Source organism: Ovis aries, chromosome 7 (genome assembly GCF_016772045.2).
Source record: "Ovis aries strain OAR_USU_Benz2616 breed Rambouillet chromosome 7, ARS-UI_Ramb_v3.0, whole genome shotgun sequence".
NCBI classification, from domain to species: Eukaryota; Metazoa; Chordata; class Mammalia; order Artiodactyla; family Bovidae; genus Ovis; species Ovis aries.
The window spans coordinates 1,070,931-1,098,357 of NC_056060.1; the positions used below are offsets into that span (position 1 = coordinate 1,070,931).

General features: G+C 41.7%; 2 protein-coding genes across 5 annotated transcripts in view; one reads left to right on the forward strand and one right to left on the reverse strand.

Moving 5' to 3' along the window:
* The window catches only part of REEP5 (receptor accessory protein 5), a 49,251-nt gene extending 39,158 nt beyond the window's left edge, over positions 1-10,093 (forward strand). The window contains exons 4-5 of one of the 2 annotated variants that reach the window (XM_015096696.3): positions 5,080-5,248; positions 7,630-10,093. In XM_015096696.3, the coding sequence (XP_014952182.2) occupies positions 5,080-5,248; positions 7,630-7,679 (219 nt within the window). In that variant the 3' untranslated portion in view covers positions 7,680-10,093. Of the gene's footprint in view, positions 1-5,079 lie in introns of both variants that reach the window. The other variant, XM_060418717.1, reaches the window with a different exon arrangement.
* Positions 10,094-17,661: 7,568 nt separating this feature from the next.
* SRP19 (signal recognition particle 19) lies at positions 17,662-26,129 on the reverse strand. Of its 3 annotated transcripts, XM_004010172.5 has the most exons (5): positions 26,007-26,129; positions 25,271-25,346; positions 23,217-23,288; positions 23,014-23,125; positions 17,662-18,208 (listed from the first exon to the last, which is right to left on the reverse strand). In XM_004010172.5, the coding sequence occupies exons 1-5, from the start codon at positions 26,045-26,047 to the stop codon at positions 18,075-18,077; spliced, it is 435 nt and encodes a 144-aa protein (XP_004010221.1). In that variant the 5' UTR covers positions 26,048-26,129; the 3' UTR covers positions 17,662-18,074. The 3 variants fall into 3 exon arrangements, with proteins under 3 accessions (XP_004010221.1, XP_012036003.1, XP_060274701.1); XM_012180613.4 differs by lacking the exon at positions 25,271-25,346; XM_060418718.1 differs by lacking the exons at positions 17,662-18,208; positions 25,271-25,346 and having other exon boundaries at positions 18,215-23,125.
* Between the last annotated feature and the right edge of the window lie 1,298 nt (positions 26,130-27,427).

Below are 27,427 nucleotides of genomic sequence, written 5' to 3' on the forward strand. Positions count from 1 at the left end.
GGAGGATGAAGAAAAGACCTGCAGCTAAGGCCGGGTGTACTATTTTATCTTTTGCAGAGTTAACATTGTTGACCTGTTCCCCCCATTTTTCTAAAGTAGCCTGTTAGCTTGAAGGAATGTAAGAGGAACCAATGATTAGGCATCGAAGGTTGGTTGAGAAGATACTGTTCCATGTATTGAGCTAGTAAAAGTGGATCCTGCCTGTTTAGAGCTTTGATCTGAGCTCTGCCTTGGAACAGGAAGGTTTAAAAATAAATGTATTTATTTAAAAATAATTTCTCTGTTTGTGAGAGTAGTATATCTTCTTTGTTTAGCAGATATTTATTTAGAAACTCTGTGTGCCAGAATGTGTTTTAGGTCAGGAGGATTTTGGTGAATTAATCCTTGCTGTTATACTGTTTGCATCTGTGGTTGTGTGTATGTGTGCCTGTGTGTTGGGGCGTGTTTTATGTAGAAAATAAAATAGTATTTTAAGACTCCCACTGTTATCATCTTAGGGTAGTCTTCCTATTTTTTAATGTGTAAATAAATTTCTTGATACAGTGTATACACACAGAATTGTGTATGTTATTGCTTTACTCAACTATGTATGGCTGAGACCATATATATCATATATGATTCTATATCTCACTTTTTTTGATTAATACAATACTATGAGTATTTTCTCATGTTATTCAATATTCTTTGACCTAGATGTCTAATCCATTATAGATAAGAATTCATTCATTCGTCAGTTAATAGACATTGAGGACAGTTATCTTGCTATTATAACTAATGCTGCAACAAATACCTTTGCATCTCATCTTTATTCTCATTTAAATAAGTTTCTAGATTTTTCAAACAAGGTTGAATAAACTTTGGCAAGTTTAAGTCCTGATCCAGACTGTTACCTGTACTGTTTGACCCACTGACAGAGAGCATAACATTTTTCTTCTTAACTTTGTAGGAGGCAAAGAAGATAGAAAAGTCTTCCCCTTCACATGTTTGCTTTTAGCTTTTCTTTGTGCATGCTGAGCATTGCTGTTCTTGTGGCTGTGTCGAAAAGGCTTCCCAAGACTGGTTTCTGATCAAGTGATTGCAGCACACCAGAAGCCAGTGTTGAAATACATTTTTTCCAGACATTAACTCTCAGGTCTCACCAGGCTAGTGCCAAACTGTGCATGTTAAATATATCCCTACCTTGGAAGCATTTCTACAGGGAAATTGAATAGTGGCAGCATTAGAATCACAGACACAGCTCTCTGGCCTGTTGTAATTTAAGGATTTAGTATGTCAGTGCTGCTAGCACTGAGAGTTAAATTGAAAGAGCGTGGACTCTTTATCTGCACTGCGGGTAAGAGTGGGCTTGTGTTTGCTCTTGGGAACCCCATGAGCTGGCCCGATTAAAAGGATGGTCAGATATGTGTATTTCTGGGCTCTTGAGTAGGTACATAGGTTAAGAAAAGGGAGTTGTAAAAGCTGGCAGCTGAACACCACCCTTGAGAGTTGAACTGTAATTAACTTTATTTTTAATACAAGAAAGTTATTTCATTTGAGAACTGGAAAATGCTCAGGATGTAGGTAAAGAGCAGTAATGACTTTACAGTCTCATGACAATAGCTAGAGGGAACTGGGAAGAAGTAAATGAACAGTCTTGGAGTTTAGCATATAAACTGAATCACATTGGAGAGGCACAAAAATGCAGACTCTTGGCTCTGGTCCTGTCTGGTAGCCATGCTTAAATTCATCCAGAAAAGGTGAACAAGTCAGCTTTTCTGGGTTGCTTAGGGTTGTTACCTGTATAGGCAGATAACATTTCAGAGATTTTCAACAACAGTAAGAACTGTAGGACTTGGTAATATTAGCTGTATCTTGTGTACTTTCTTCAAGTATATTTTTTAATTTCTTGAGTTTCCTAAAAAATCCTGAAGAGAAAATTGACTCTTTGAGAGGTTGTTTGATTTACTTACAGTCATGAAATAGATACCAACTCTCCTCTGATTCTTTTTTTTAAAAATATTTTGAATAGCTCTTTTACATGCCTTAGGGGTGGTGGTTTAGTTGCTAATTCATGTCCGACTCTCACGACCCTATGGGCTGTAGCCAGCCAGGCTCCTCTGTCCAGTCGATTCTCTAGGCAAGAATACTGGAGTGGGCTGCCATTTCCTTCTCCCCAACTCTCCTGATTCTTAACCTGTGAGTCCTTTCCACTTCACTTTGAGGCTATGCAGACATATGTCTACATCAATAATATATTCCTGACAATCAGATATTCTACATAGGAATGCCAGCCAGGAGACTATTTTCTACAATTTTAAATAGTAAAAATTAAACTGTATCTCATGCCAATTTAAAACTTTATGCCAGTTTCCTAAATACTAATTGTCCAGTTGCACAATCGTGTCTGACTCTTTGTGACCCCATGGACTGCAGCACACCAGGCTTCCTTGTCCTTCACTATTTCCTGGAGCTTGCTCAAACTCATGTCCATTGAGCCAATGATGCCAACCAACAGTCTCATCCTCTGTCGCCCCTTCTCCTCCTAAATAATAAATACAGCAAAATGCCTGGATATAAATAACAAGTATATTGGATGTTAGATGCTAAAAGCTAATCCAAATAGTTCTTCTCTTCGAATAGTTAATCTAATTGGTAGGAAACTTGCTTTGTATGAGGTAGTACAGGGCACATCCCCTTGGCCCCACACTGTGTTCTCTTCAAAATGTTCACATAGAATTCTGATGTTCTGTCAAGAATGTAACTTTCCTGCACATCACTTTGACTAGATTGCTGTATTGACTTTTAGGTGTATGTGTGGATATACTAGCATTATCTTTATAGGCAACTGATGGAAAATATGAATGTTTGGGTATAAAAAAAGCATAGGCTCTAGGCAGCGGGCTTCCGTAGCTGCAGCCCATGGGCCCTAGCACGTGGGCTCGGTAGTTGTGGTGCACGGGCTTAGCTACTCCGTGGCAGGTGGAATTTTCCCAGACCAGGGATCGAACCAGTGGCCCCTGCAATGGCAGGAAGATTCTTATTCTCTGCACCACCAGGGAAGTCCAAAATACATTTCTTAAATAAAACACTTTTACTTTCTTCTTTCTTTATATTCCAGTTAGAAACCGTTTGTTGTTTTTTTTTCCCATAATTGTATGTGTAAGCATCTCATGACTTTGAATTTCATTTCAGGCAGTGAAAGGAGAGTTAAGAACAAAATGATCGTTTAAAAAGGGTGCATGTTGGTCCTGAGATCTGGTTTTACCTGACTTAACACTCTAATAGGCAGCCTGCTTCTGTCTCATGGATGTTGGTAGGAGACACAGCATTCCTGGGACAGGGACAAAGCCCCTGCTAGGCTGGATGCTCCAGAGGTTTCTTATTTCCTTAAAAAACCTGCATGAAATAGATTTAAAACTTCTTTCTATTTATACTTTTTTAATAGTCAGAACAGACTTAAGCAAGTAAGTAACTTGCACAAGTTTTACCCAGCTGGTAAGTGGCAGAGCCGAGACTAGAACCAATGTCTCTGAGCTCCATTTTTTTACTTCTATGTTTTGTAGTATACAGTTCTCTTAGGTCTCAGGTTGTTGGGTGGAGAGATCTGTATATATCTTTAGATTAAGATTTTAAATTTTGTGTATTTTCCTATGTATTCTTACTGATTTCTGGTTTTTTAATATATCAGTTTCCGATAGAAATATTAAAAAGCAATTGATTGTGGATTTTGTCCATTGATCCGTTCTGACTTTCAAGTTTATACAGTTCAAAATTATTATGTATTTAGAAACTACATATATTATAAATTACATAATTATAAAAATTAAAATTATATAAGTATCAAGACAAAAAGAAAGTGAAGTCGCTCATTCATGTCGTCTTTGCAACCCCATGGACTGTAGCCTGTCAGACTCCTCCGTCCATGGCAAGAATACTGGAGTGGGTTGCCATTTCTTCCTCTGGGGGTCTTCCTGACCCAGGGATCGAACCTGGGTCTCCTGTACTGCAGTTAGACTCTATTGTTTGAGCCACCAGGGAAGCCAAAAACAAAAGTATATATAATTTACATAGCTCAAAGATACATAGGTTCAGGCCGGTTATTCTTCCTAACAAGTTGTTTTCCTTCCTTATCATTTTGTTCACTTATTTTTCCTTGTGTTGATGTACTATTGTTATATGAGCTATTTTGAAAGTTGGTATTTGTCAGATACATCTTTTTTTTTTTCATCTTATTTTCAGTGTTCTGATTAGTTTTGCCTTAGGTGTGTTTCTTGCAAGAACTATATAGCCATAGTTTGGGGTTTTCTTTTTTTTTTTTTAAATCCAGCCTGGTAACTGCTGTCTTTTCAAAACTCGCCCCCTATAATCTGTTTCTTTTGTATTTTGAATGTCACGGAAGGGCGCTCAGTATCGGTGCTCTGTGTGCGTTTTAACTCAGCTCTGTCATTAGTAGTAGCCCCTTCCCAGGTTTGCATTTCTAGAGCTCTCGTGACTCACAACTAAAAAGTGGTCCAAGTTAGCCAGGAAGTTAAGCTGCTGGACTTGGTGCGCTTTGCCTTTGTCAGTCTCAGTTTTTCCTTCTGTGCCTAGTTGTTCAGTCGTGTCCGACTCTTTGTGACCCCATGGACCATAGCCCACCAGGCTCCTCTGTCCATGGGGATTCTCCAGGCAAGAACACTGGAGTGGGCTGCCATGCTCTCCTCCAGGGCATCTTTGCAACTCAGGGATTGAACCCAAGTCTCCCCCATTGCAGGTGGATTCTTTACCAGCTGAGCCACCAGGGAAGCCCAAGAATACTGGAGTGGGTAGCCTATCCCTTCTCCAGGGGATCTTCTCAACCCAGGAATTGAAGTGGGGTCTCCTGCCTTACAGGAGAGTCTTTGCCGGCTGAGCCAGCAGGGACGCCCTGGCAGCCTTTCCTTACTAGGTCATTATTTGTCATGTTTGCTCCACCAAGTGAAGTGTGCCCAACAGCCTGCAGAAACAGCGGCGGTGCCAGTGGAGCAGGCGGCAGAGGCGGCGCTGTCCTCGGTGGGGGCGGCAGTGCGTGCGGCCCGGGGTCACCGCCCTCTGTAACCGTGCTGCTTCTCCCCCGCGCAGTGTGGCTTCCTGCTGTGGTGCATGGCTCCCAGCCCTGCCAACGGAGCAGACCTGCTCTACAAGCGCATCATCCGGCCCTTCTTCCTGAAGCACGAGTCCCAAGTAGACGATGTGGTGAACGACCTGAAGGACAAAGCCAAAGAGACGGTAGATGCCTTCGCCAAGGAAGGTATGGCCTGGGGCAGCCTGGCCCAGGGTGCGAGAGGCCGTGCGTTCTACAGGCCCAGGTAGCGGGCTTCCTCACGTCCTGTCCCGTTGGCTCTCCTCAGCCACGTGCCAAGGCTGTCCTGCGATTTCTCCACCAAGGCTTTGCCTGTTGCCTTTACTGTTCCCAGCATTCTTCTGCCATGCCACGTATAACACATCATTCAGTCAGCACATTAGGAAAAGTGACTTTCCTGTGGTGGGTGGAGATTTTAGGGGTCATCTGTATTTATATACAAGTCCAGTCTCTCGCATTCATTTCAGGTTGAACTGCTTGTGATGCTGCTGTTCAAATGGCTTGTGTGAGAGGTACAAGAGAATGCCCTCTCTCTCAGCCTTTCTCATCCATTCATTCAACAAATACTTACTTATTGAGGTGACTTAATTATGTGCCAAGCATGTTCATAGCACTGGGCGTGAACCAGGGAACCAAACAGACCAGCAGACCATACTGCATGAACCCATGAAGCTTATAGACTTGTTGAGAGAGAGAGAGAGAGAATACAATGAAAAAGCAAGTTACGTGGTGTAGTTAGCACATGATACAGAGAAAAATAGAACAGATCGAAAGATAGTGAGTGCTCAGGGGCTGAAGGGAAGGTGACAGTTTTAAAGAGTAATTTAGGAAATCCTCACAAAGGAGGCAATACTGCATCACATTTGAAGGTGTTAAGGGAAGGAACCATGGGGAAGAAAGCCCCTGTGGCAGAACGAGCATGTGCAAAAGCTGAGAGCGGAGAACGTATGACTGGAAGGGAATGGCCCAGAGGGGGAGCTGAAGGAGACCAGGCTGCAGAGCAGCTAGAATGGAACATCCCGGTTACTGGAGCAGAGGACCCAAGCGGTCAGGATACTGGAAGAATACTGAAACCAGTGATAATTCAAGTGATAGCACTGCTCAAGTGATTGTAAGTTTGGAGCTAAAATCTTAAAGAAATGAGGCAGCACAGCCCAAGGGTCAGAGAGAATTGGAAAAAAGGTGGGTGACTGGGAGCGGTCATCTGATGCCATGAGATTCTGAACACAGCCATGAAGATCAAAGACAATGCTTCCTGGACCTCCAGACCCAGAAGTACCAGGGTCATGGAAGGAAAACGCATAGGACAGTTGAGAAGGCAGTGTCCTGGGGGGCAGGCGGGTCTCTGTAAGAGCAACAGGAAGAAGGATCCATTCAGAGAAACGGGAGGATAGAGGTCTTCCTGATGATGGGTCGGAAGTTCCAGAGGGCACAGTAAGGGTTTTAGCCCATGGACAATGGCCACAGAACTAGGGAATTAAAAAAAAAAAAAAAAGGGTTCTACGCTCCTAAGGAAGTGGGAGACGAGAGGTGAGCTGGCCTCTGGGGAAGGAAGACCCCCAGATAGCCCCCTGCAGCCCTGATGCCCCAGCTGGTGTGTGTTCTCCTCCTCCTCACAGACCGTGTCTTCCCCAAGCCCTGCTCCCGGACACGGCTCCAGTCTCCTTCAGCGCGTTCCTACGTTTCCTTACATCCTCCCACTCTAGGATCGCCAGTTCCTTTTGAAGAGGTTTCTTAACTGTTCTCTCTGCTCTCAACCAAACCAGCAACCTCTGGTGATGTCACTTCTGTCTAGTTCACCCACATTTCTCGGCCTTTGATTCTCTTAGATCGCAGTCCTCTAAAATCCTGTTTTACTTTGCTATGACACATTCATAAACCGAGGTATGAGAATGAAAATAAGATGGATTTTGAGGCTGACACATTTTAGACTCTGAGTTTCTGGATTCTCCAGGAAGTACATTTTTGCAAAGAGCTAGTTGAGAGCCTGCAGTATCTTTGTAAACTTTAGTCCACAATTTTAAGTGAGTGAAGGGAGAGCCGCTGTCGGGCGGCTGGTGCATAAGGAGGGCAGCCTTGCCTGGCACCTGCTCAGGGCTCCACCGAGAACGCTGCGGTCTGGACTCTCAGGAGGCCTCAAGGCTCTCAGAACCCTCCCCGAGGCCCTCAGACACATCACACGAGTTCTTAGAGCACATTCCAACCCAAGTGGTAATTAGGAAGGCCAGGGAGGACCTGGAATTTCTTGACTGTACAGAGGACACTACACACTCAAGGAACCTCTACTTCTTACGATACTCGGAGGAGGACAGGTCACAGTGGCACAGGCGACATGATCACTCTAAGGGGCTAGGTCCTCAGTAACTTTGCTGCAGTGCTCAGGAGCTGCACTTGAAGAGTTCTCAGGCCCATTTCCTGGAAACTCTGCTAGCCCTGCCCACAGACCTCCACGTGTCCTCATCTGAGTGTGAGTCACCCACAATAGGAGCCACATCGGCACACAGCTGGGTTACAAACAGCTCTAATACAGTTTTCTCTCCTTCTAACAGCCAAGAAAGCCACCGTGAGTTTACTGGGCGAGGAGAAGAAGAGCACCTAGACCACTGATGGCTGGAGCCTCTCTGGCCTCTCTGCACCTCCTATAGGAGCTTGACACCGTATTAGGGGCTGTGGTGTATGATCGTTTTAATAATGTTGCCTTGGAAACATTTTTGATATATTAAACAGAGGAATGTGTTGTAAGGTTTTTTGCTTACTTTTACTGTTTATATACTTAGGGAGCATTTACATTTAATGCAATGGGCAGTGTCCAAGTTTTCAGAAAATATATTATGCCTCTGGGTTGGAAAAGACCTATGTTACTATCCTGTAGGAAATATAAATTTAAAATTATATATCCCACAGGCTTTGTACTTCAGTGGGCTCTCTCTGCATGCGTTTTCTCTGTACTTACCCTGTACTTACTCTGTACTTACATTTTAGGATACTCTTTAAGAGTAAATGTTTAAATGTTTTTAATGTATCTGTGCATACACACACGTAGGGAAATGTTACTGTCTGTAGGCTGCATATTGCTTATGGGGAGCACCAGCCAAAGGCTGAAGGTTCCATTGTGTTGGTGTGATCTGCTGAATAGTACTTCAGAAAATTAATACAAATCGGCAGTGTTTCAAAGGAACAGTTAAGTGATAAATGAGGCAGAAGGGAGGTTGGCCTGGTGGTTTCCTAACATTGTAGCAGCTGAATACCAGAACAGCTTTGTGAGGCAGTCAGCTAAATGATAAATGGGGAAATGTACACACACATCACAGTTCCCAATTCTGTAGAACGAGTAATATTGTCTTGTAGCTTTTTAAAAACTGGCTGGTAAGCTTTGTTGTGGAAACCATCCCTGGTTTCACTTTCATAGCTGAGTAACATGTTGGTTTAGTCTTGTTTCTTTTCTAGTCTTTTAAAAAACCTCTACTTTAAGGAACCTCTAGAGACTCACCCACCTCTCATTACATGTACATTCTTGTTTCTATCATTAGCAACTACATGCTCATGGTGACACCAGGCTCTAAGAGCAATTCTCAGAGAAGTACGATATGCTGCACAGTCTAGTTGGTAGTGGGTAAGACAAACACCTTTACCTTCTTTCCCTGGACTTTAAGGTCAATCAACAGAGGCTTCCCTAGTTTGCAAGTCAGAATCATTTGTAGTCCATCTACATGCTTTCATCTATATGCTTTGCTTTGATGATAAACTATGAGGTAATATGCAGTTTAAGTACACAATAAAAAGTTAAAATTAATATTACTAGCTTGATTAGCCCAATGGCTTATAGGGACCTTGACAGTTTGTCCGTACTAGAGAATCTAAGCTTTGCACTGACCGTACTGCTAGAGTCCTTCTTAGACTACACTGACTAAAGCAAAAGCATTACAAAACTAAAAACCAGGCCTGTAAAGTATTTTAAGGCAAATAAAGATGATAGTTCCCTTTTAGATAACAGTTAGGTAAAGTCATAATGATGTGTCACAATGTAAAACGAAAATATGTCAAAGGTATCAAAAATAAGGAACACGATCACCCCAATATAACAATATGGATCAGGGCCTTTTTTGTGGAGAGAGGAATGTGATGATAATAAAGCACCTTATTAAGCTTATGATAAAACATAAAATCTTTTGGAAAGCAAACAGCTACTTGTTATTGGAAGAAAGTTAAGCCTTAGGTTGAAAAGTTTCAGAAGTACCTCTGCTGCTGCTGCTGCTGCTGCTGCGCCGCTTCAGTCGTGTCCGACCCTGTGCGACCCCACAGACGGCAGCCCACCAGGCTCCTCCGTCCATGGGATTTTCCAGGCAAGAGTACTGGAGTGGAGTGCCATTGCCTCTAGGAGTATTTAAATCCCTTTCCCTATAAGTCAAGTATGCTTTCTTGGTGGTAAAAGAATGAAAATTAGCAACTTCTAGCATTCAGACTGTATAATCAGACTGTTAGTATACAGAATATGTAACTTTTAGTGTACAAAATATCAAGCAAGATGGTGAAGCATGAAAGTTACTATTGCTTATAACTACTCACAGGCTAATATCAATTTAGACAAAAATTTCTGAATGCAATTTTTTTTTTTTTTTACTATAGGTTTCTCTTGCAGTACAGTCTGTAAGAAATTTTAGTTACTCTTTTTGGCCGTCAGCATGTACATATTAATGACAGGAGAAGCTATGAGTTGAGCAATTCTTGTCTCAGTTTAGATTTCCAAAAAACCATACTGCTGTGGCTAGAGTATTTGAAAAACTAATTGAGCCTGTATTCAGCTATAAGACAAGTATTTATTTGTACATGAATGGTATTTTGGGGATATGTGAAGGCAAAGAATTCCTACAAGACAGTTACTGCTACCCTGGGGAATCTTCTACCCACAGCCTGAAGAATATGAGCATAACCTTTAAGTAAGTTACCACCTATCCTGAAGATGTGCTATATTAAATGGAAACAGATGTAAATAAAATTTTGTTATCTCATTGAGCTTTTATAGTCCATTTTCTTTTATGGGGCTTAAAAGAAAATGTAAGAAGAATCTTAGCACAGATAAATAACCCTTCAACACCGGTGTTTACTGACCATGTTTCTCACCTGGCCTGTAATTCTCCCCGTGGTGATAACTACCTGTCAGAGCAAAGACTTTCCCTAAAAGCAAGCGAGGGGATATATGGCTGGCTTTTACATACAGCTTCATAGTTTACATGTAGCTGAGTCGTGTTGTTGTGCAGCAGAAACTAACACAGCATTGCAAAGCAATTATACTTCAATTAAAAAAATAAACAATATTTAAAAGCCAGAAAAAAAAAACAACAAAAAGAGTTTCTACTAATTATTAGCAATAAATGGAGAGGAAACATAAACTCTTCTTGACCTTTGAATAACACAGGTTTAAACTGCATGGGCTCACTTACAGATTTTTTTCAATAAATGCACACTGCAGTACTACACAATCTGCGGCTGATTGAATACCCGGATGCTACAAAGTTATCACCTAGTAGTTGCCTGAGAGGAGTCAGCTCTAATGCTGGCATAATGCATTACACACAGTCTCACAAAGCTTCTTGTTGGTGCTATTATTTCATATGAGTATATTTTTAATATAGTAAACACATATATGCCTCCAAATCACTCTATATTTTTAGACTAAGACAAGAAGAACTGGGGATTTTATTAAAAATACCTACCTTTGGAGAGTGTACTTCGGTCAGCATCCTCTCCTACATGTGCCTTTACATGTCTGTATGTCTAGAATCATGGTGTTTAATTATAGAGTAATAGATACAATTCACATCCTTAACCAAATATTAGTTCTGTATGATACAGCAGGAGAAAGTAAATATATCTGAGAATGAGTTTTTCAGGCTGCTTACTACAGTATTAGCTTATAAAATCTGTAACATACACACCTCAGAGAATTAAGAGCAATTAAGAGGTTCTTTGGTCAAATCAGAGGTTCTCAAGTGTTAATGTGCATCAGGATTTCTTTGGGGAGGGGAGGAATTGGTAAAAGATTGCTGGTTCCATTCCCGATTTAGAAGTCTGGGGTGGGGCTGAAACATTTCTATTTGGAACAAGACCCCAGGTGATGCTAGATACAGAAACCACACTTTGACAAGAAATCACTGAGTTAGGTTAATGGTGTCTTTATACTCAGTATAGAGGTGTTCAGGCCTGGCTGTACCTCACCATCATCTGAGCAGCTTTCAGAAAATACTAGTGTCTGCCTCCACTACCAGAAATTTAAAAAATCCACTATATACCCAGGTGCCAGTATTTTAAAACTCTTCCAATGTATAACCAGGATTAAGAAAGTGAAATGAAATTCATGTTTTGGCAAGAAAAATTTAAACATAAAACTTCTTCTTTGACCTTTGGCCTCCCCTCTCCCTCTAATTTCAGCTTCCCTGATAGCTCAGCTGGTAAAGAATCCGCCTGCAATGTGGGGAGACCTGGGTTTGATCCCTCGGTTGGGAAGATGCCCTGGAGAAGGGAAAGGCTACCCACTCCAGTATTCTAACCTGGAGAATTCCATGGGCTGCATAGTCCATGGGGCTATGAGTAAGCAACTTGCACTCCCCCAATTGTGCATTGTATATCTACATTACACATTGAGCAAACCTCCCCCGTCAGCAGGAATACCTGCCCACCATAACCAGCAACATTCTCTAAGCATGAAGACAACTCTTTAGAAGACAACATTCCTTTTTGAGCTGGTAAAAAGTCACATGACCCACCATGATGGTGCTCACATCTGGATTATGAAAACTCAAATACGAACATATCATTTAAAGTACTGCCCTCTGTCTCAAAAAACATATATATAAATTGTCTTGACTTTTAATGGGCAGAACAACTCTCTGAGCTTTCTGAGGTGCTCTTCCCAGGCTATAATCTTCGAATTTGGCTCAAACAAAGTCTTCCAATTTTTCTTAGGTTGACTAATTTTTTGACGACAGCTACTATTAGAGACTACTGCTAAGGTCAAGAATCCCAAGGTCTGGACAGTTTCTCTTAGCTAATTAGTTCAGCTCGTGTGTTAGTTTCCTGTTATTGCTGTAACATATTACCACACATTATTAGTGGTTTCAGTTCAGTTCAGTCGCTCAGTCATGTCTGACTCTTTGTGACCCCATGAATCGCAGCATGCCAGGCCTCCCTGTCCATCACCATCTCCTGGAGTTCACTCAGACTCACATCCATTGAGTCTGTGATGCCATCCAGCCATCTCATCCTGGGTCGTCCCCTTCTCCTGCCCCCAATCCCTCCCAGCATCAGAGTCTTTTCCAATGAGTCAACTCTTCGCATGAGGTGTCCAAAGTACTGGAGCTTCAGCTTTAGCGTCATTCCTTCCAAAGAAATCCCAGGGTTGATCTCCTTCAGAATGGACTGGTTGGATCTCCTTGCAGTCCAAGGGACCCTCAAGAGTCTTCTCCAACACCACAGTTCAAACGCATCAATTCTTTGGCGCTCAGCCTTCTTCACAGTCCAACTCTCACATCCATACATGACCACAGGAAAAACCATAGCCTTGACCAGCACAAATATATTAGCTTACAGTTCTGAAGGACAGACATCCGAAAGAGGTGGGCAAGGCTACGTTATTTCTGGAGGTACAGGAGAATCCATTTTCTTGCTGCTTTCAGCTTCCACAGTCTACCTGTATCCCCGTTTGTGGCCCCTTTTGTGGCCCCATTTGTGGCCCGTTAGTACACTGACCCCTGCTTCCCTTTTATAAGCTTGGGCCCACTTACATTGGGCCCACCTGGATAACCCAGGATACTCTCTCCAGCTCAAGATTCTTAATCTCACATGCAAAGCTTTTTGCCATGAAAGCAACATATTTACTGGTTTTTTTTTTTGTGAGGATGGATGATGGTCAGGAGAACAGCATATTCTGCCTACCCCACCTAGTCTCTCTCTTTGGGTATAGAAATTTTATTATCGTTACCCCCAATATCAAAATAACTGCAAAGAGTATCTTAATGTCGGGAGGGAACTAAAAAAAGAGGAGGATTTAATGAAGAACTACCTTATTCACAACCATGTAGACCGGAGGTTTATCCTCTGGAAAGAGTGGGGGATCCTTGGAGAGGGGGCACGGGCAGAGTTAAGGGAGGGAAGTTGCATTAAAAGCATGACTGAGTGACCAAATGCTGAGACCCATTAGCCCACCCTGCCTTCACCCACTAGGCACCCAGATCTTTATCATCCTGGGAGCTTGTCAGCCTTCTCTCTGGGGAAGCAGATCAACCTTAGAGAAAACATCTGATATGCACAAGCTTTTTGAAAGGGCATTTTGACAACTGATAATTCATCAAATATTCATAAAACTAAGCAAATAAAAGAAAATTAGCTCCAAGGAAAACAAAAATAACCATAGCATACTCCAGAGTACTTCCGGAGATAAGCTAAATCTTCAAAAGGCATCTGAATTCCAGGCTGGGGCCAGTGAGTGTGCAATTTTCACAAGCTCCCCGGGGACTGCCGTTCTGGTGAACCCTGATCACACTATTGAGCAACAAAGGTACTGGCATGATTCAGCTATGAATGAAACACAGAACAACGTACACTTTAAATTGTTGTTGTGCAGTCGCTAAGCTGTGTCCGACTCTCTGTGACCCCCATGGACTGCAGCACGCCAGGCTTCCCTTTCACTATCTCCCAGAGCTTGCTGAAACGTACGTCCATTGAGTCAGTGATGCCATCCAATCAACTCGTCCTCTGTCGCCATCTTCTCCTCCCACCTTCAATCTTTCCCAGCCATCAGGGTCTTTTCCAATGAGTTGCCTCTTCGCATCACATGGCCAAAGTATTGGAGTTTCAGCTTCAACATCAGTCCTTCCAATGAATATTCAGGGTTGATTTCCTTCAGGACCGACTGTGATACTGACTCCAGCACCACAGGTTAAAAGCATCAATTCTTTAGCGCTCAGCTTTCTTTATGGTCCAGCTTCCACATCCATACCTGACCACTGGAAAAACCATAGCCTTGACTAGACAGACCTTTGTTGGCAAAGTGATGTCTCTGCTTTTTAATATGCTGTCTAGGTTTGTCATAGATTTTCTTCTAAGGAGTAAGCATCTTTTGATTTCATGGCTGCAGTCACCATTTGCTATGATTTTGGAGCCCAAGAAAATAGTCTCTATTTCCATTGCTTCCCCATCTATTTGACACGAAGTGATGGGACCAGATGCCATGATCTTCACTTTCTCAATGTTGAGTTTTAAGCCAGTTTTTTTCACTTTCCTCTTTCATCTTCATCAAGAGGCTCTCTAGTTATTCTTTGCTCTCTGCCATTAGGGTGGTGTCATCTGCATACCTGAGATTATTGCTATTTCTGCCGGCACTCTTAATCCAGCTTGTTATTCATCCAGCCCACCATTTTGCATGGTATACTCTGCATGTAAGTTAAATAAGCAGGGTGACGCTATACAGCCTTGTTGTACTCCTTTCCTAATTATGAACCAGTCCATTATTCCATGTCTGGTTTTAACTGTTGCTTCTTGACCTGCATACAGGTTTCTCAGGAGTCAAGTAAGATGTGATTACAATGATGAAATACAGTGGTAGGAAGGAAGATGGGAAAGATGCATGCATGTCTTGGGAATAAAGAAAGGAAAATGAAATCCTCCTCCTCTACAGATGGAAGTTAATGCCTAATTGGAAACTACTAAAATTGGCTAGCTCTTTCAATTATGTACAAGTATAAAACTGCTAATAATAAAGTCCTTTAAAAAAGGGGCAAAGAAGGTGAACATAATTCACTGAAATGACCGTTTTTCACTTGGCTGGCAAAAAAGTAAAGACAATTATTCACTGACTGCAACATGAACAAACAGCAACACGTACAGCAATAGTTGTGAAACCTTTTCTGACAATCCTATTGCCCTCTAAAACAACTGTAGATTCTAGGCATCTTTCTGTGACAGATCTTTTACATTGATTGCCCAGTATCCACTCGCAACTGCTCACTTCCTTGTCTGTCACTCTATCAGGGCTGAGAAGGTTGTATTTCGCTTTGTGCCAGAATTCTTGACAATGAAACAAGTGAAAGTTGGCCAGGACAGGTTTTGAGAAATCCCTGCCTTTCCTTTAACACACTTACCAGGAAATTTTTGCAGAGACTAACACCTGTGGTCGGCAGTTTTTATTGTGATCGACCAAAAATTGTTATTTTTAACAGTTAAAACTCAACATTCAGAAAACTTAGATCATGACATCCGGTCCCATCACTTCATGGCAAATAGTGGAAAACAGTGGCAGACTTTATTTTTTGGGACTCCAAAGTCACTGCAGATGGTGACTGCAGCCATGAAATTAAAAGACACTTGCTCCTTGGAAGAAAAGCTATGACTGACCTAGATGGCATATTAAAAAGCAGAGACGTTACTTTGACGACGAAAGTCCGTCTAGTTAAGGCTATAGTTTTTCCAGTAGTCATGTATGGATGTGAGAGCGGGACTATAAAGTTGAGTGCTGAAGAACTGATGCTTTTGAACTGTGGTGCTGGAGAAGACTCTTGAGAGTCCCTTGGACTGCAAGGGGATCCAACCAGTCTAAAGGACATCAGTCCTAACTATTCACTGGAAGGACTGATGCTGAAGCTGAAACTCTAATACTTTGGCCACCTGATGCGAAGAACTGACTCATTTGAAAAGACCCTGATGCTGGGTAAGATTGAAAGTGGGAGAAGGGGACGACAGAGGATGAGATTATTGGATGGCATCACTGATTCAATGGACATGAATTTGAGTAAACTCCAGAAGTTGGTGATGGACAGGGAAGCCTGGTACAGTCCATGGGATCGCAGAGTTAGACACGGAGTGACTGAACACCTGCGGCTAGCAAGTTTTACTGTGGCTGGCCAAAAATTGTTATTTCACTAACACTTTGTGGGTTATTACATTCAACAATTATACCTAACACACTTGTAAAGTCATTTTTGTGAGACACTATTCAATACACTCTTCTTTGGAAGCAAAGGAGCATTCTCCAGCACCATTTCATTTTCACTTCCCATTGCAGAATCAATCACTAAGGATTTTTGTCTTTTTGTTGGTGTGACATCATCATTTACATCATCTGAATCAGAACTATATTCTGAAGAACTATCATCTTCTGGGACACTAGTATTAATACATTATGTCGCTCAGCCAGAGAAATTGTCTACGTAAGATTCACTGAAAAATTCTTCAAAATTTTGTGGTGCTTCTTTCTTGAAAGCTTTACAGTAATAAAGGTATGTTTAGAATATACACAATGTTGCAACAAAAACCTGACACAGCAAAATGTGAATGATAATGGCAACCCTAAGTTGTCTGATGAACCCTTGATCAATCCGACGCTCTATGAACTTCACATGGTCTGTCAAGGGGGACAGATGTGGAACTCTGATGTGTTGGGTCTGTCACCAGTCACCAGTCCTTTTGCAAGTTTGTAGCAACTAAAGGATGTTGGAAACATGCCACAGACAGTGGACCACAGAGGTAGGAGGGCGTCCCTGTGCAACTGAATCAACACCTACAATAACCTTTGAGTTTCGTGTTATTTAAAAATTTAATTCCTGTTTAAGTCCCTCATTCTTTTCTGTTATACAGCCATATTCCTAAGTGACACATTTTCCCAAAGAGGGCTTTTCTGAATCATGTTTTGCACCACTGTGCTTATTTGTAAGTCTGATATACAAACTACTATACAATTATGTTCACTATAAGACATAGTAAAAACAAACACCGCTGGAGACAAAACCTAAGCAGCAATTCTGATACTTCCCCCTACACAGCGATGGATCCTTTCATACAGCCTGGGTGTATAATCCCTTTTAGAGTTCTGAAACCCTGGCTATGTTTATTCTGTAATCACTTGGAACTGTTCGATCTCTAGCAATAAAAAAGGAATTGGGGTTTAAAGGCTATGAATTCACTCACAGGATTCACAGAAGAGCTGCACTAGGCCTCAGGAAGATGTGAATCAAATCTTAGCTCTTATCACCATCTGTACTTGTGTTTCTACTCCATACATAAAATCGAGAGAACACTCCACTGGCCTGGCCTTGGTTACATCCTGTGGTCAGGGTGCAGTCCTGTGACTAAAAGCTCTTCCAGAAGCACACCGAGTCAGAGAAGGCAGTCCCCCAAGAGATGCTCAGCAGACAAAAACAAAAGGCTGGAGAAGGAGTCTCTTAAATTTTACACAAAGTCACCACTTTTAGAACAGTGCTTTGGAACAAAGTCAGAATTATCAATCTACTTTAGTTTCTTGGAAAAAAGTTTATCTCAAGGTGCTAAAGCATACATAATTTTAGAACTCCAATCTATAAAATAAGCAAATCTAAAGCTTAAATTTCCACGTCAACAAACTAGTAATTGATGAAATAACTCAATTACAAAGACTGATTAAAAGAACATGATCCACAGACTGCCTGTTCATAGACCTGCAAAAGGATTTAACCACTTTCTGGTTTTAGGGACTCACTAAGCTTCCACTCCCCATTTTATTCTCTATCTCCTCTACTGGCATTAATCAGTTCATAAGCAAAAGCGACAAAAAGTCAAGTTTCAAATTTTATTTCACTAAAATTAAAAAGATAAACAAAAGGTGTATTTCAAATCTTATTAAACTCATTTATTTGAAACATGTTCACATAGAGAACAAACAGATATAGGATTTCAAGTAACTTATGGCAGAGCCCACTGTCCATTTAAGAATATGCTTCTTTCTTTCACAAAAACTCTGCATTAAGAGGCAAAAAAGAAAAATGTCTTTTATACTGCGTAAGAGCTGGATGCAAACTTCTGATGTATATTTATTTCATTATCAACTCTGATGTTGAAGCTGGGAGGCACAAATGTTCACAGCTCAGTTAAATGATGCAAAGAAGACGCTTCTGTTTCCCTCAGATACAAGCAAAGCCTCCATTCATGTCTCTTACAGCTGTATCACATCCTTGATTCTCAGGCCAGATCACTTCTTCTTCTTTCCTTTCCCTTTCTTACTTCCCTCTCCTTGCTGAAGACTTTGGTCACCAACTCCTGTTTTTTGTGTCCTTGTTTTCAGTTTAGGTATCATTTCTGCAGCATACAACATTACTGACTTACCTAGGAACCAGAAGTTAGGCTTAGTATATAAACTGAGAAACAAGATGCAAAAGGTCATCGTACTTGAAAATCATAAAGTTCATGAAGTCATCACGTCAAGAAAATAAGAATTTAAACAGAAGAAATTAAATAACTAGGAAGACAATGATTTGCAGAAATCAGGACCTTTCTGAGAGAAAATGTATTAAGAACAATGCTGAAATTAAATTTAAATGAACAAAACAAAAATTTAGAACATTTTATTTGAAATAAAAATTTTTACCTTGATCCTAGTAATTGACTTGAAGATCAAAGAAAATATCTAAACATAACAAGCTGGCAATAGAATCAGGCTCTTACTGTATCTTAAGCTAGGAAGCACAGGCTTCTGAGTCTTCCAACAAAAATTCAATGTCATTAAGCTGTAAAAGATTTTTTTAAGGAATAAAATGCTAGAGATAATGCAACAGTCTTCTCTGACCGTCACACCCCTGGCACCTCTCCTCACTGCCTGCTTGCCTTAGGTTAACCACTACCTTAAAACTTGGAGTTTTCTTCCAGTCCATTTCAAATATACATATATACATACACACACAGAGAAGGCAATGGCACCCCACTCCAGTACTCTTGCCTGGAAAATCCCATGGATGGGGGAGCCTGGTAGGCTGCAGTCCATTGGGTCGCTAAGAGTCGGACACGACTGAGTGACTTCACTTTCACTTTTCACTTTCATGCATTGGAAAAGGAAATGGCAACCCACTCCAGTGTTCTTGCCTGGAAAATCCCAGGGACGGGGGAGCCTGGTGGGACATGACTGAAGCGACTTAGCAGCAGCAGCAGCATATACACACATGGAGCCAAAGCAAAAACAACAGCCAGTTGTGGATGTGACTGGTGATGGAAGCAAGGCCTGATGCTGTAAACAGCAATAATGCATAGGAACCTGGAATGTTGCTGCTGCTGCTGCTGCTGCTGCTGCTGCTAAGTCGCTTCAGTGATGTCTGACTCTATGCAACCCCAGAGACGGCAGCCCACCAGGCTCCACCATCCCTGGGATTCTCTAGGCAAGAACACTGGAGTGGGTTGCCATTTCCTTCTCAATGCATAGGAACCTGGAATGTTAGGTCCATGAATTAAGGCAAATTGGAAGTGGTCAAACAGGAGATGGCAAGAGTGAACATCGACATTCTAGGAATCAGAGAACTAAAATGGACTGGAATGGCTGAATTTAATTCAGATGACCATTATATCTATTACTGTGGGCAAGAATCCCTTAGAAGAAATGGAGTAGCCAACATAGTCAACAAAAGAGTCCAAAATGCAGTACCTGGATGCAATCTCAAAAACGACAGAATGATCTCTATTCGTTTCCAAGGCAAACCATTCAGTATCACTGTAATCCAAGTCTATGCCCCGAGTAACACTGAAGAAGCTGAAGCTGAACGGTTCTAGGAAGACCTACAAGACCTTTTAGAATTAACACCCAAAAAACGATGTCCTTTTCATTACAGGGGACTGGAATGCAAAAGTAGGAAGTCAAGAAACATCTGGAAGTGAAGTGAAGTGAAGTCACTCAGTCGTGCCCGACTCTTTATGACCCCACGGACTTAGCCTACCAGGCTCCTCAGTCCATGGGATTTTCCAGGCAAGAGACATCTGGAGTAACAGGCAAATTTGGCCTTGGCGTACAGAATGAAGCAGGGCAAAGGCTAATAGAGTTCTGCCAAGAGAAAGCACTGGTCAGAGAAAACACCCTCTTCTAACAACACAAGAAAAGACTCTACTCATGGACATCGCCAGAGAGTCAACACTGAAATTAGACTGATTGTATTCTTTGTATCCAAAGATGGAGAAGCTCTATATAGTCAGCAAAAACAAGACCAGGAGGTGACTGTGGCTCAGATCCTTACTGCCAAATTCAGACTTAAATTGAAGAAAGTAGGGAAAACCACTAGACCATTCAAGTATGACCTAAATCAAATCCCTAACAGTTATACAGTGGAAGTGAGAAATGGATTTAAGGGATTTAAGGGGATCTAATAGATTTAAGGGATTTAATAGATCTGATAGACAGAGTGCCTGATGAACTATGGACAGAGGTTTGTGTTACTGTACAGGAGACAGGGATCAAGACCATCCACAAGAAAAAGAAAGGCAAAAAAGCAGAATGGCTGTCTGAGGAGGCTTTACAAATAGCTGTGAAAAGAAGACAAGCAAAAAGCAAAGGAGAAAAGGAAAGATATATCCATTTGAATGCAGAGTTCCAAAGAAGGGCAAGGAGAGATAAGAAATCCTTCCTCAGGGATCAGTGCAAAGAAACAGAGGAAAATAATTGAATGGGCAAGACTAGAAAATTAGAGATACTAAGGGAACATTCCATGCAAAGATGGGCACAACAAAGGACAGTAATGGTATGGACCTAACAGAAGCACAAGATATTAAGAAGAGATGGCAAGAATATACAGAGTGAAGTGAAGTCGCTCAGTCGTGGCCAGCTCTTTGCTATCCCATGGAATAGAGCCTATAATGCTCTTCCGTCCATGGGATTTTCCATGCAAGAGTACTGGAGTGGGTTGCCATTTCCTTCTCCAGAGGATCTTCCCAACCCAGGGTACCAAGGGAACATCTCATGCAAAGATGGGTACAACAAAGGACAGTAATGGTATGGACCCAACAGAAGCACAATATATTAAGAAGAGATGGCAAGAATACACAGAAGAACTGTACAAAAAAGATCTTCACAATGCAGATAACCATGACAGTGTGATCACTCACCTAGAGCCAGATATCCTGGAATGTGAAGTCAAGTGGGCCTTAGAAAGCATCACTGCGAACAAAGCTAGTGGAGGTGATGGAATTCCAGTTGAGCTATTCCAAATCCTAAAAGATGATGCTGTGAAAGTGCTGCACTCAGTATGCCAGCAAATTTGGAAAACTCAGCAGTGGCCACAGGACTGGAAAAGGTCAGTTTTAATTTCAATCCCAAAGAAAGGCAATGCCAAAGAATGCTCAAACTACCGCACAACTGCACTCATCTCACATGCTAGTAAAGTAATGCTCAAATTCTCCAAGCCAGGCTTCAACAATATGTGAACTGTGAACTTCCAGATATTCAAGCTGGTTTTAGAAGAGTTAGAGGAAACAGAGATCAAATTGCCAACATCTGCTGGATCATCGAAAAAGCAAGAGAGTTCCAGAAAATCATCTATTTCTGCTTTAGTGACTACGCCAAAGCCTTTGACTGTGTGGATCACAATAAACTGTGGAAAATTCTCAAAGAGATGGGAATACCAGACCACCTGACCTCCCTCTTGAGAAACCTATATGCAGGTCAGGAAGCAACAGTTAGAACTGGACATGGAACACCAGACTGGTTCCAAATAGGAAAAGGAGTACGTCAAGGCTCTATATTGTCACCCTGCTTATTTAACTTATATGCAGAGTACATCATGAGAAACACTGGGCTGGAGGAAGCACAAGCTGGAATCAAGACTGCTGGGAGAAATATCAATAACCTCAGATATGCAGATGACACCACCCTTATGGCAGAAAGTAAAGAAGAACTAAAGAGCCTCTTGATGAAAGTGAAAGAGGAGAGTGAAAAAGTTGGCTTAAAGCTCAACATTCAGAAAACAAAGATCATGGCATCAGCTCCCATCACTTCATGGCAAACATATGGAGAAACAGTGGAAACAGCGGCAGACTTTATTTTTTGGGGCTCCGAATATCACTGCTGATGGTTACTGCAGCCATGAAATTAAAAGACGTTTACTCCTTGGGAGAGAAGTTATGACCAACCTAGACAGCATATTAAAAAGCTGAGATGTTACCTTGCCAACAAAGGCCCATCTAGTCAAGGCTATGTTTTTTCAAGTAGTCATGTATGGATGTGAGAGTTGGATTATAAAGAAAGCTGAGCACCGAAGATTGATGCTTTTAACTTTTAAACTATGGTGTTGGAGAAGACTCTTGAGAGTCCCTTGGACTGCAAGGAGATCCAACTAGTTCATCCTAAAGGAAATCAGTCCTGAATATTCACTGGAAGGACTGAGGTTGAAACTGAAACTCCAAAACTTTGGCCACCTGATGCAAAGAGCTGACTCATTTGAAAAGACCTTGATGCTGGGAAAGATTGAAGCCAGGACAGAGGGGACGACAGAGGGCAAGATGGCTGGATGGCATCACCTACTCAATGGAGATGAGTTTGAGTAAACTCCGGGAGTTGGTGATGGACAGGTGCTGTGGTCCATGAGGTTGCAAACAGCATACATGACTGAGCAACTGAACTGATAACACACGCATATATGTGTATATATATATATATATATATAAAATCAATAACACTGTACCCACATCTATCAATAAATAGTAATATTCTGTATTTAAATTTACACCTTAGAAGCACCACACTGCATACTTCTTGCTTTTTTTCACCCAATACAGTTTTTTAGATTTATCAGTATTAGAAATTAGTAACAGACCTCAAGCATTTCTAGATGTGAAATAGCAATAATATCTGACAATTTAATAATTTCTCATTCTTAACCTGGGAATAACAATGGACTTCCATAGGTTCATAAAATGTTCATGGAACAATTTTTTTTTTTTTAATGATTACTAGGTTTCATCAAATTCTCAAATGTACTAGCATAAAAGAAATTAAAAGCACTGTTTATCTCTCTCCATCAGCAGTAGTCCTTTTTCTAATTAATCCACAGAATGCAAATTATTTTTCTGACTTGTTAAAATGTCAGTTTTAGAACATTTTTGGCAATGTAGAGGAATAACCTATCCCAAAATTCATTCATTCATTAAAAAAAGCTTACGTGATGGGAACTGTACAAGACAGAGGCTGCCATCTTCCTGTTTGAGCTGGACCCGGACTCTGCCCCTGTACTGAAGATCACGATTCCATTCTCTAGAGTACATTTTATTTTTCTTAACAGAAAGAAATAAAAACAAGATTTATGAAAGTTATCACATCAATGAAATGAGTATGGAAGTTAGTGAATGAAGAACTATATCATACCTCAAGAAATACATTAAGTCCAACTGCTGCACATACATCTTGAATCTCTGTAGCTGTAGGATTTTCAACAGCCTGAAAAGTTAATTAAAGATGAAAACAATAAATAGCTCAGCTTTAAGTGGATACTGCTACACTGTTGTATAAATCATTTCAAACACTATGAATAAAACACATACCAAGACCCTTGGTTTCCTTTAAAGAAAACCAAAGAACAAACTAGGTACAGTTGTTTCAACTGTAATTTTTAAATTCTTGGGACTCACATATTCAGACTTTTGTGTTGATTTCCCTTCCATGAGAACATAAACTTCACAAGGGTAAGGACTGCTTTATTTATCAATATATTCATCTGGCATAATGCTTGGAATATAGTAGTGTTCAATGAATATTGGTTAAACAACTATTACAGATACAACAACTTTAGAAAATTGTTTGGCAGAATCTATGGAAGTAAAATAAAATAAATGCATTCTTTATGGCCATGCAATTCCACTGCAAGGTATATACCTCCCCCCCCCCAAAAAAAAATACAAAACAGAGAATATCAAGAAGCACTATTTATAACAGCCTCAAACTAGAAACAACCCAACCATCTGTCAATAGTAAAATGGACTGTGGTACATTCACACAATGCAATACTACAGAGCAGTAGTTTTCATCAAGGTAATCTTGCACCCTGACACTTATCAGTGCTTGGAGACATTTTTGATCATCACAACTAGGGTTGGGTAGGGCACTGGCTTCCAGTGGGCAGATGCCAAGGAAGCTGCTAAGTGACCCAGACAGCACAGGACAGCACTCACAACCTTGAACTATCTGGCTCAAAATGTCAACAGTGCTGCTGTTGGGAAACCCTACGACAGAGAGATGAGATTTAACAAACTATACTCAAAAGTGCAGGTAAACCTCATAAGCTTAACATTCACTGAAGTAAGACAGACATAAAAGCACATAGTGTGTGATGCCATTTAAATAAAATTAAAAAACAAGCAATAGTAATCTATGGTATTGGAAGGCAGGACAGTGGTCATCCTTTGTTCTGACTATATGTGCAGGGGACACTGACTGGGGGGTGGCGGGGACATAAAGGAACCTTTCTGGGTGCTAGTAACGTTTTTTCTTTTGATTTGGATACTTGGTTAACCATGTGTACTCACTTCATGAAAATTAATCAAGAAAAACACTTAAGATTTATGTATGTTTCTGTATGTAAGCTATCAATAAAGTTAAAAGTAATTCAATCATTCTCCAAATTATCTGAGCGCCTGCTACCAGAGGCTTCTGTCAAAGTGGCTTGATGTTAGGCATTTTTCTGAATTAGTGCTTTGGCATCTTCTCCTTTACGCTGTAGCAGCAAAGCAGACTTTATATATTTAAGCAGCAAAATGGGAGATATTAAATAACACAAAAATAATGTATTGCTTTAGGCCAAGTTCCTTAAATCCATTAGATTACAAGATGTAAATCAGCCTTAAAAAACAGGATATAACATTAATTGTGAAAATAAAATGTTACAACGATCCCTTCACTTGGCTCTAGGCTCTTTCTAAACTTAAGCCACCAGGCCAACTAAGAACTTGGGTTTTTCTATCGAAACAGCACAAGGGAGAAATCATTTCTTTTAAGACTATAAACACCTACTTTAAAAAAGTGTTAATTTTAGAGTAACTTAATCCAAGTCAAAAGGATGATGATGATGATAAGGGGCCTAAAACTGCAAAACTCAGCACATCTGAATTTTCTGCAAGTCTTGTTTAAAATAAAAAACTCCACTACATTCTCGAGACGATATTGTACAGTGCCATAATTTTGGTTTCCTTTATTAAGGAGAAGATTGTCATAACGTTGGTTTAAAAAAAGAAAAAAATGTGCAAACCCTACAACACCCCACCCCCAAACTGTTTCAAACAAAGGCTCATGAAGAATCACTTAAAAAGCAGCCTGGTCGTTGGCTGCTCGTTCTCCTTGGGCCTCAAACAACGCAGCAGAGTAAAAGAAGCCTTTGTGGCCTAACAGGACAACCTGCCCAGGTCCTTGTTGCAAAACATGCTTACCTTACTTATGGGGATTCGCCGCCCCTCCGCGATGGTCTTCTTGTTATTTAAATAAGCAGGATAAATACAAATGAACCTGCCACAGGAAAAGCCCAGCTGGTATCAACAGAGCAATATTTCCCCAAATTCATTCATTCTTTCACCATCATCAAGATTGCCGGTGCACCTATACAATTATTCAGTTCAGTTCACTCGCTCAGTCGTGTCCGACTCTGCGACCCCGTGGACCGCAGCACGCCAGGCTTTCCCGTCTATCAAAACTCCCAGAGCCTGCTCCAACTCACGTCCATCGAGTCGGTGATGCTCCCCTCTATTTAAAAACCGAACTTTAACTTATTACCTTAGATGAAAAAAAATCACTTGCTAGACAAAGCGTTTTTAAAAAAAGAAAAGAAAACAATACCGGAACTGTTTATTTACACACAACAGCCTGTCAAAAGCTTCTGAGGGCGGGCTCTGCTCTCACACGACAACGACAGAAAGAAAAGAGTTGTCACTTAACGACTACTTCCCGTCACCCACGGAGCTCCCAATATCCTCTGTCTCAAGTACAGGTAAAACATCGAGCTACGTAAAGTTGGACTCTAGGGTCCTGCGAACAGCGGCCTCCGGGAGGTACAGACGCCCGAGAACAGGGCCAGGGCCTAACGCCCTCTGAGGAGCCTTCCTTAGGGTTGGGGAAGGAGGCGCAGAGCCGGCGGGCTTGCCCCAAATCGCCTCCTCTTTCCAGACTCACCTGTCCTGGTCGGCCGGGGACCGCGCCGCGGCGCAAGCCATCTTCACCCGGGTCCAGACAGCGTCCACGCCCAGACAGCACCCGGTCCGGGCCTACCGGTAAAAAAGCCGGCCGGAGACCTCTGAGAGGGCCCAGACCACCCCGTTTCCGGCGGAAGTCCCGCCCATCGGAAAGTGCACTCGTCGGGGCTCTCTGGTTCCTGACGTGGCGTTGAAATCCCTTCCTCTCGCGAGAGGGCACACGAACGTGACTAATTCCTTCCTTTCTGAGAGCTTGCAGAAACCAGCCTTTGGAACACTTGCGCAGTCGCTACGATTGGTTTACGCTTTCACGCCCCGCCCCCCCGCCCCCCACCTTTTTTTAAGCTACTTTCCTTTTGCGTGTGGGTGGTGCATGTTTCTCTCACCCTTAGAGTACGGCTCAACACCGCGGGTTATCTGTGAGTTCTGAGCCAGTTGTTAGAGTAGGCAAGGAAATGCCCTGTTTGTTTAATCTTTAACCGCTCCTGGGCCCTGCAGCTTGCTTTCAACTTGGCAAAAGTGGATTTTTATAGTGGTGGAACTAGCAAAATTACTGGCACTGTTTCAGTGTTCCGTGTAAATGTTAGGAATTCGACTATACACTTTCCAGAGTCTCTACCCTAAAATTAAACTCACTGGTAAAGAATCTCCTTGCACATGGCTTGGATGATTGATCCCCTGGAGTAGGAAATAGCAACCCACTCCCCTGGTCGCTTAGACAGTAAAGCATCTGCTTACAATGCAGGAGACCCGGGTTCAATCCCTGGGTCAGGAAGATCCTGTGGAGAAGGAAATGGCAACCCACTCCAATATTCTTGCCTGGAAAATCCCACGGATGGAGAAGCCCGGTAGGCTACAGTCCATGGGGGGTGCAAAGAGTCGGACACGACTGAGCGACTTCACTTTCACTTTCAGTATTCTTCAGATCTTTATCTTGGTGTGGGAGGGTAGACTCTAAGTAAAATTTTTAGTGAAACTGTTTCTCTACAAATCCTTTCAGGCATTTGAACACAAGCAGTACTGCTTTGGTACTCTGAGGGGAAGTGTTACACTAAATCCCGAAGTGGAGGACAAGGGTTCTTCCCACTTGTGTAGGGACAGAGTGCAGCTCTTGGACACCAAGAACTGACAGGATGGCACCCAGTATGGTGCCTCTCGCTTAGGCACCACCAAGCTTCTGGCTGGTGTCTAATGGAGAGCAGTGTTTTGGTAGATCTGGTTGGTTTGTAAAGAGTAAGGTGAGAACATTCAATGAACTGAAGACTCAAGATTGAAAAGACTCAGGATTAAAAGGGCTGTGGAAAAAAAGACAGCTGGGTTTATGCTAGTAAAATTGCTTTATTTCAAAGATTAAAAACAAAACCCAAAGAACACCAGGCAGGAAATAAGTTTTCTATAGGG

Bases quoted from the DNA above. Each gene is read 5' to 3' on its own strand.
- SRP19 (XM_004010172.5), bottom strand. From the start codon at position 26,047: ATGGCTTGCGCCGCGGCGCGGTCCCCGGCCGACCAGGACAG. The intron at 25,347-26,006 runs GTGAGTCTGGAA...TTCCTGTGGCAG, and splicing joins TCCCCGGCCGACCAGGACAG to GTTCATTTGTATTTATCCTG. The intron at 23,126-23,216 runs GTATGATATAGT...CTTTCTGTTAAG, and splicing joins GACTTAATGTATTTCTTGAG to AAAAATAAAATGTACTCTAG.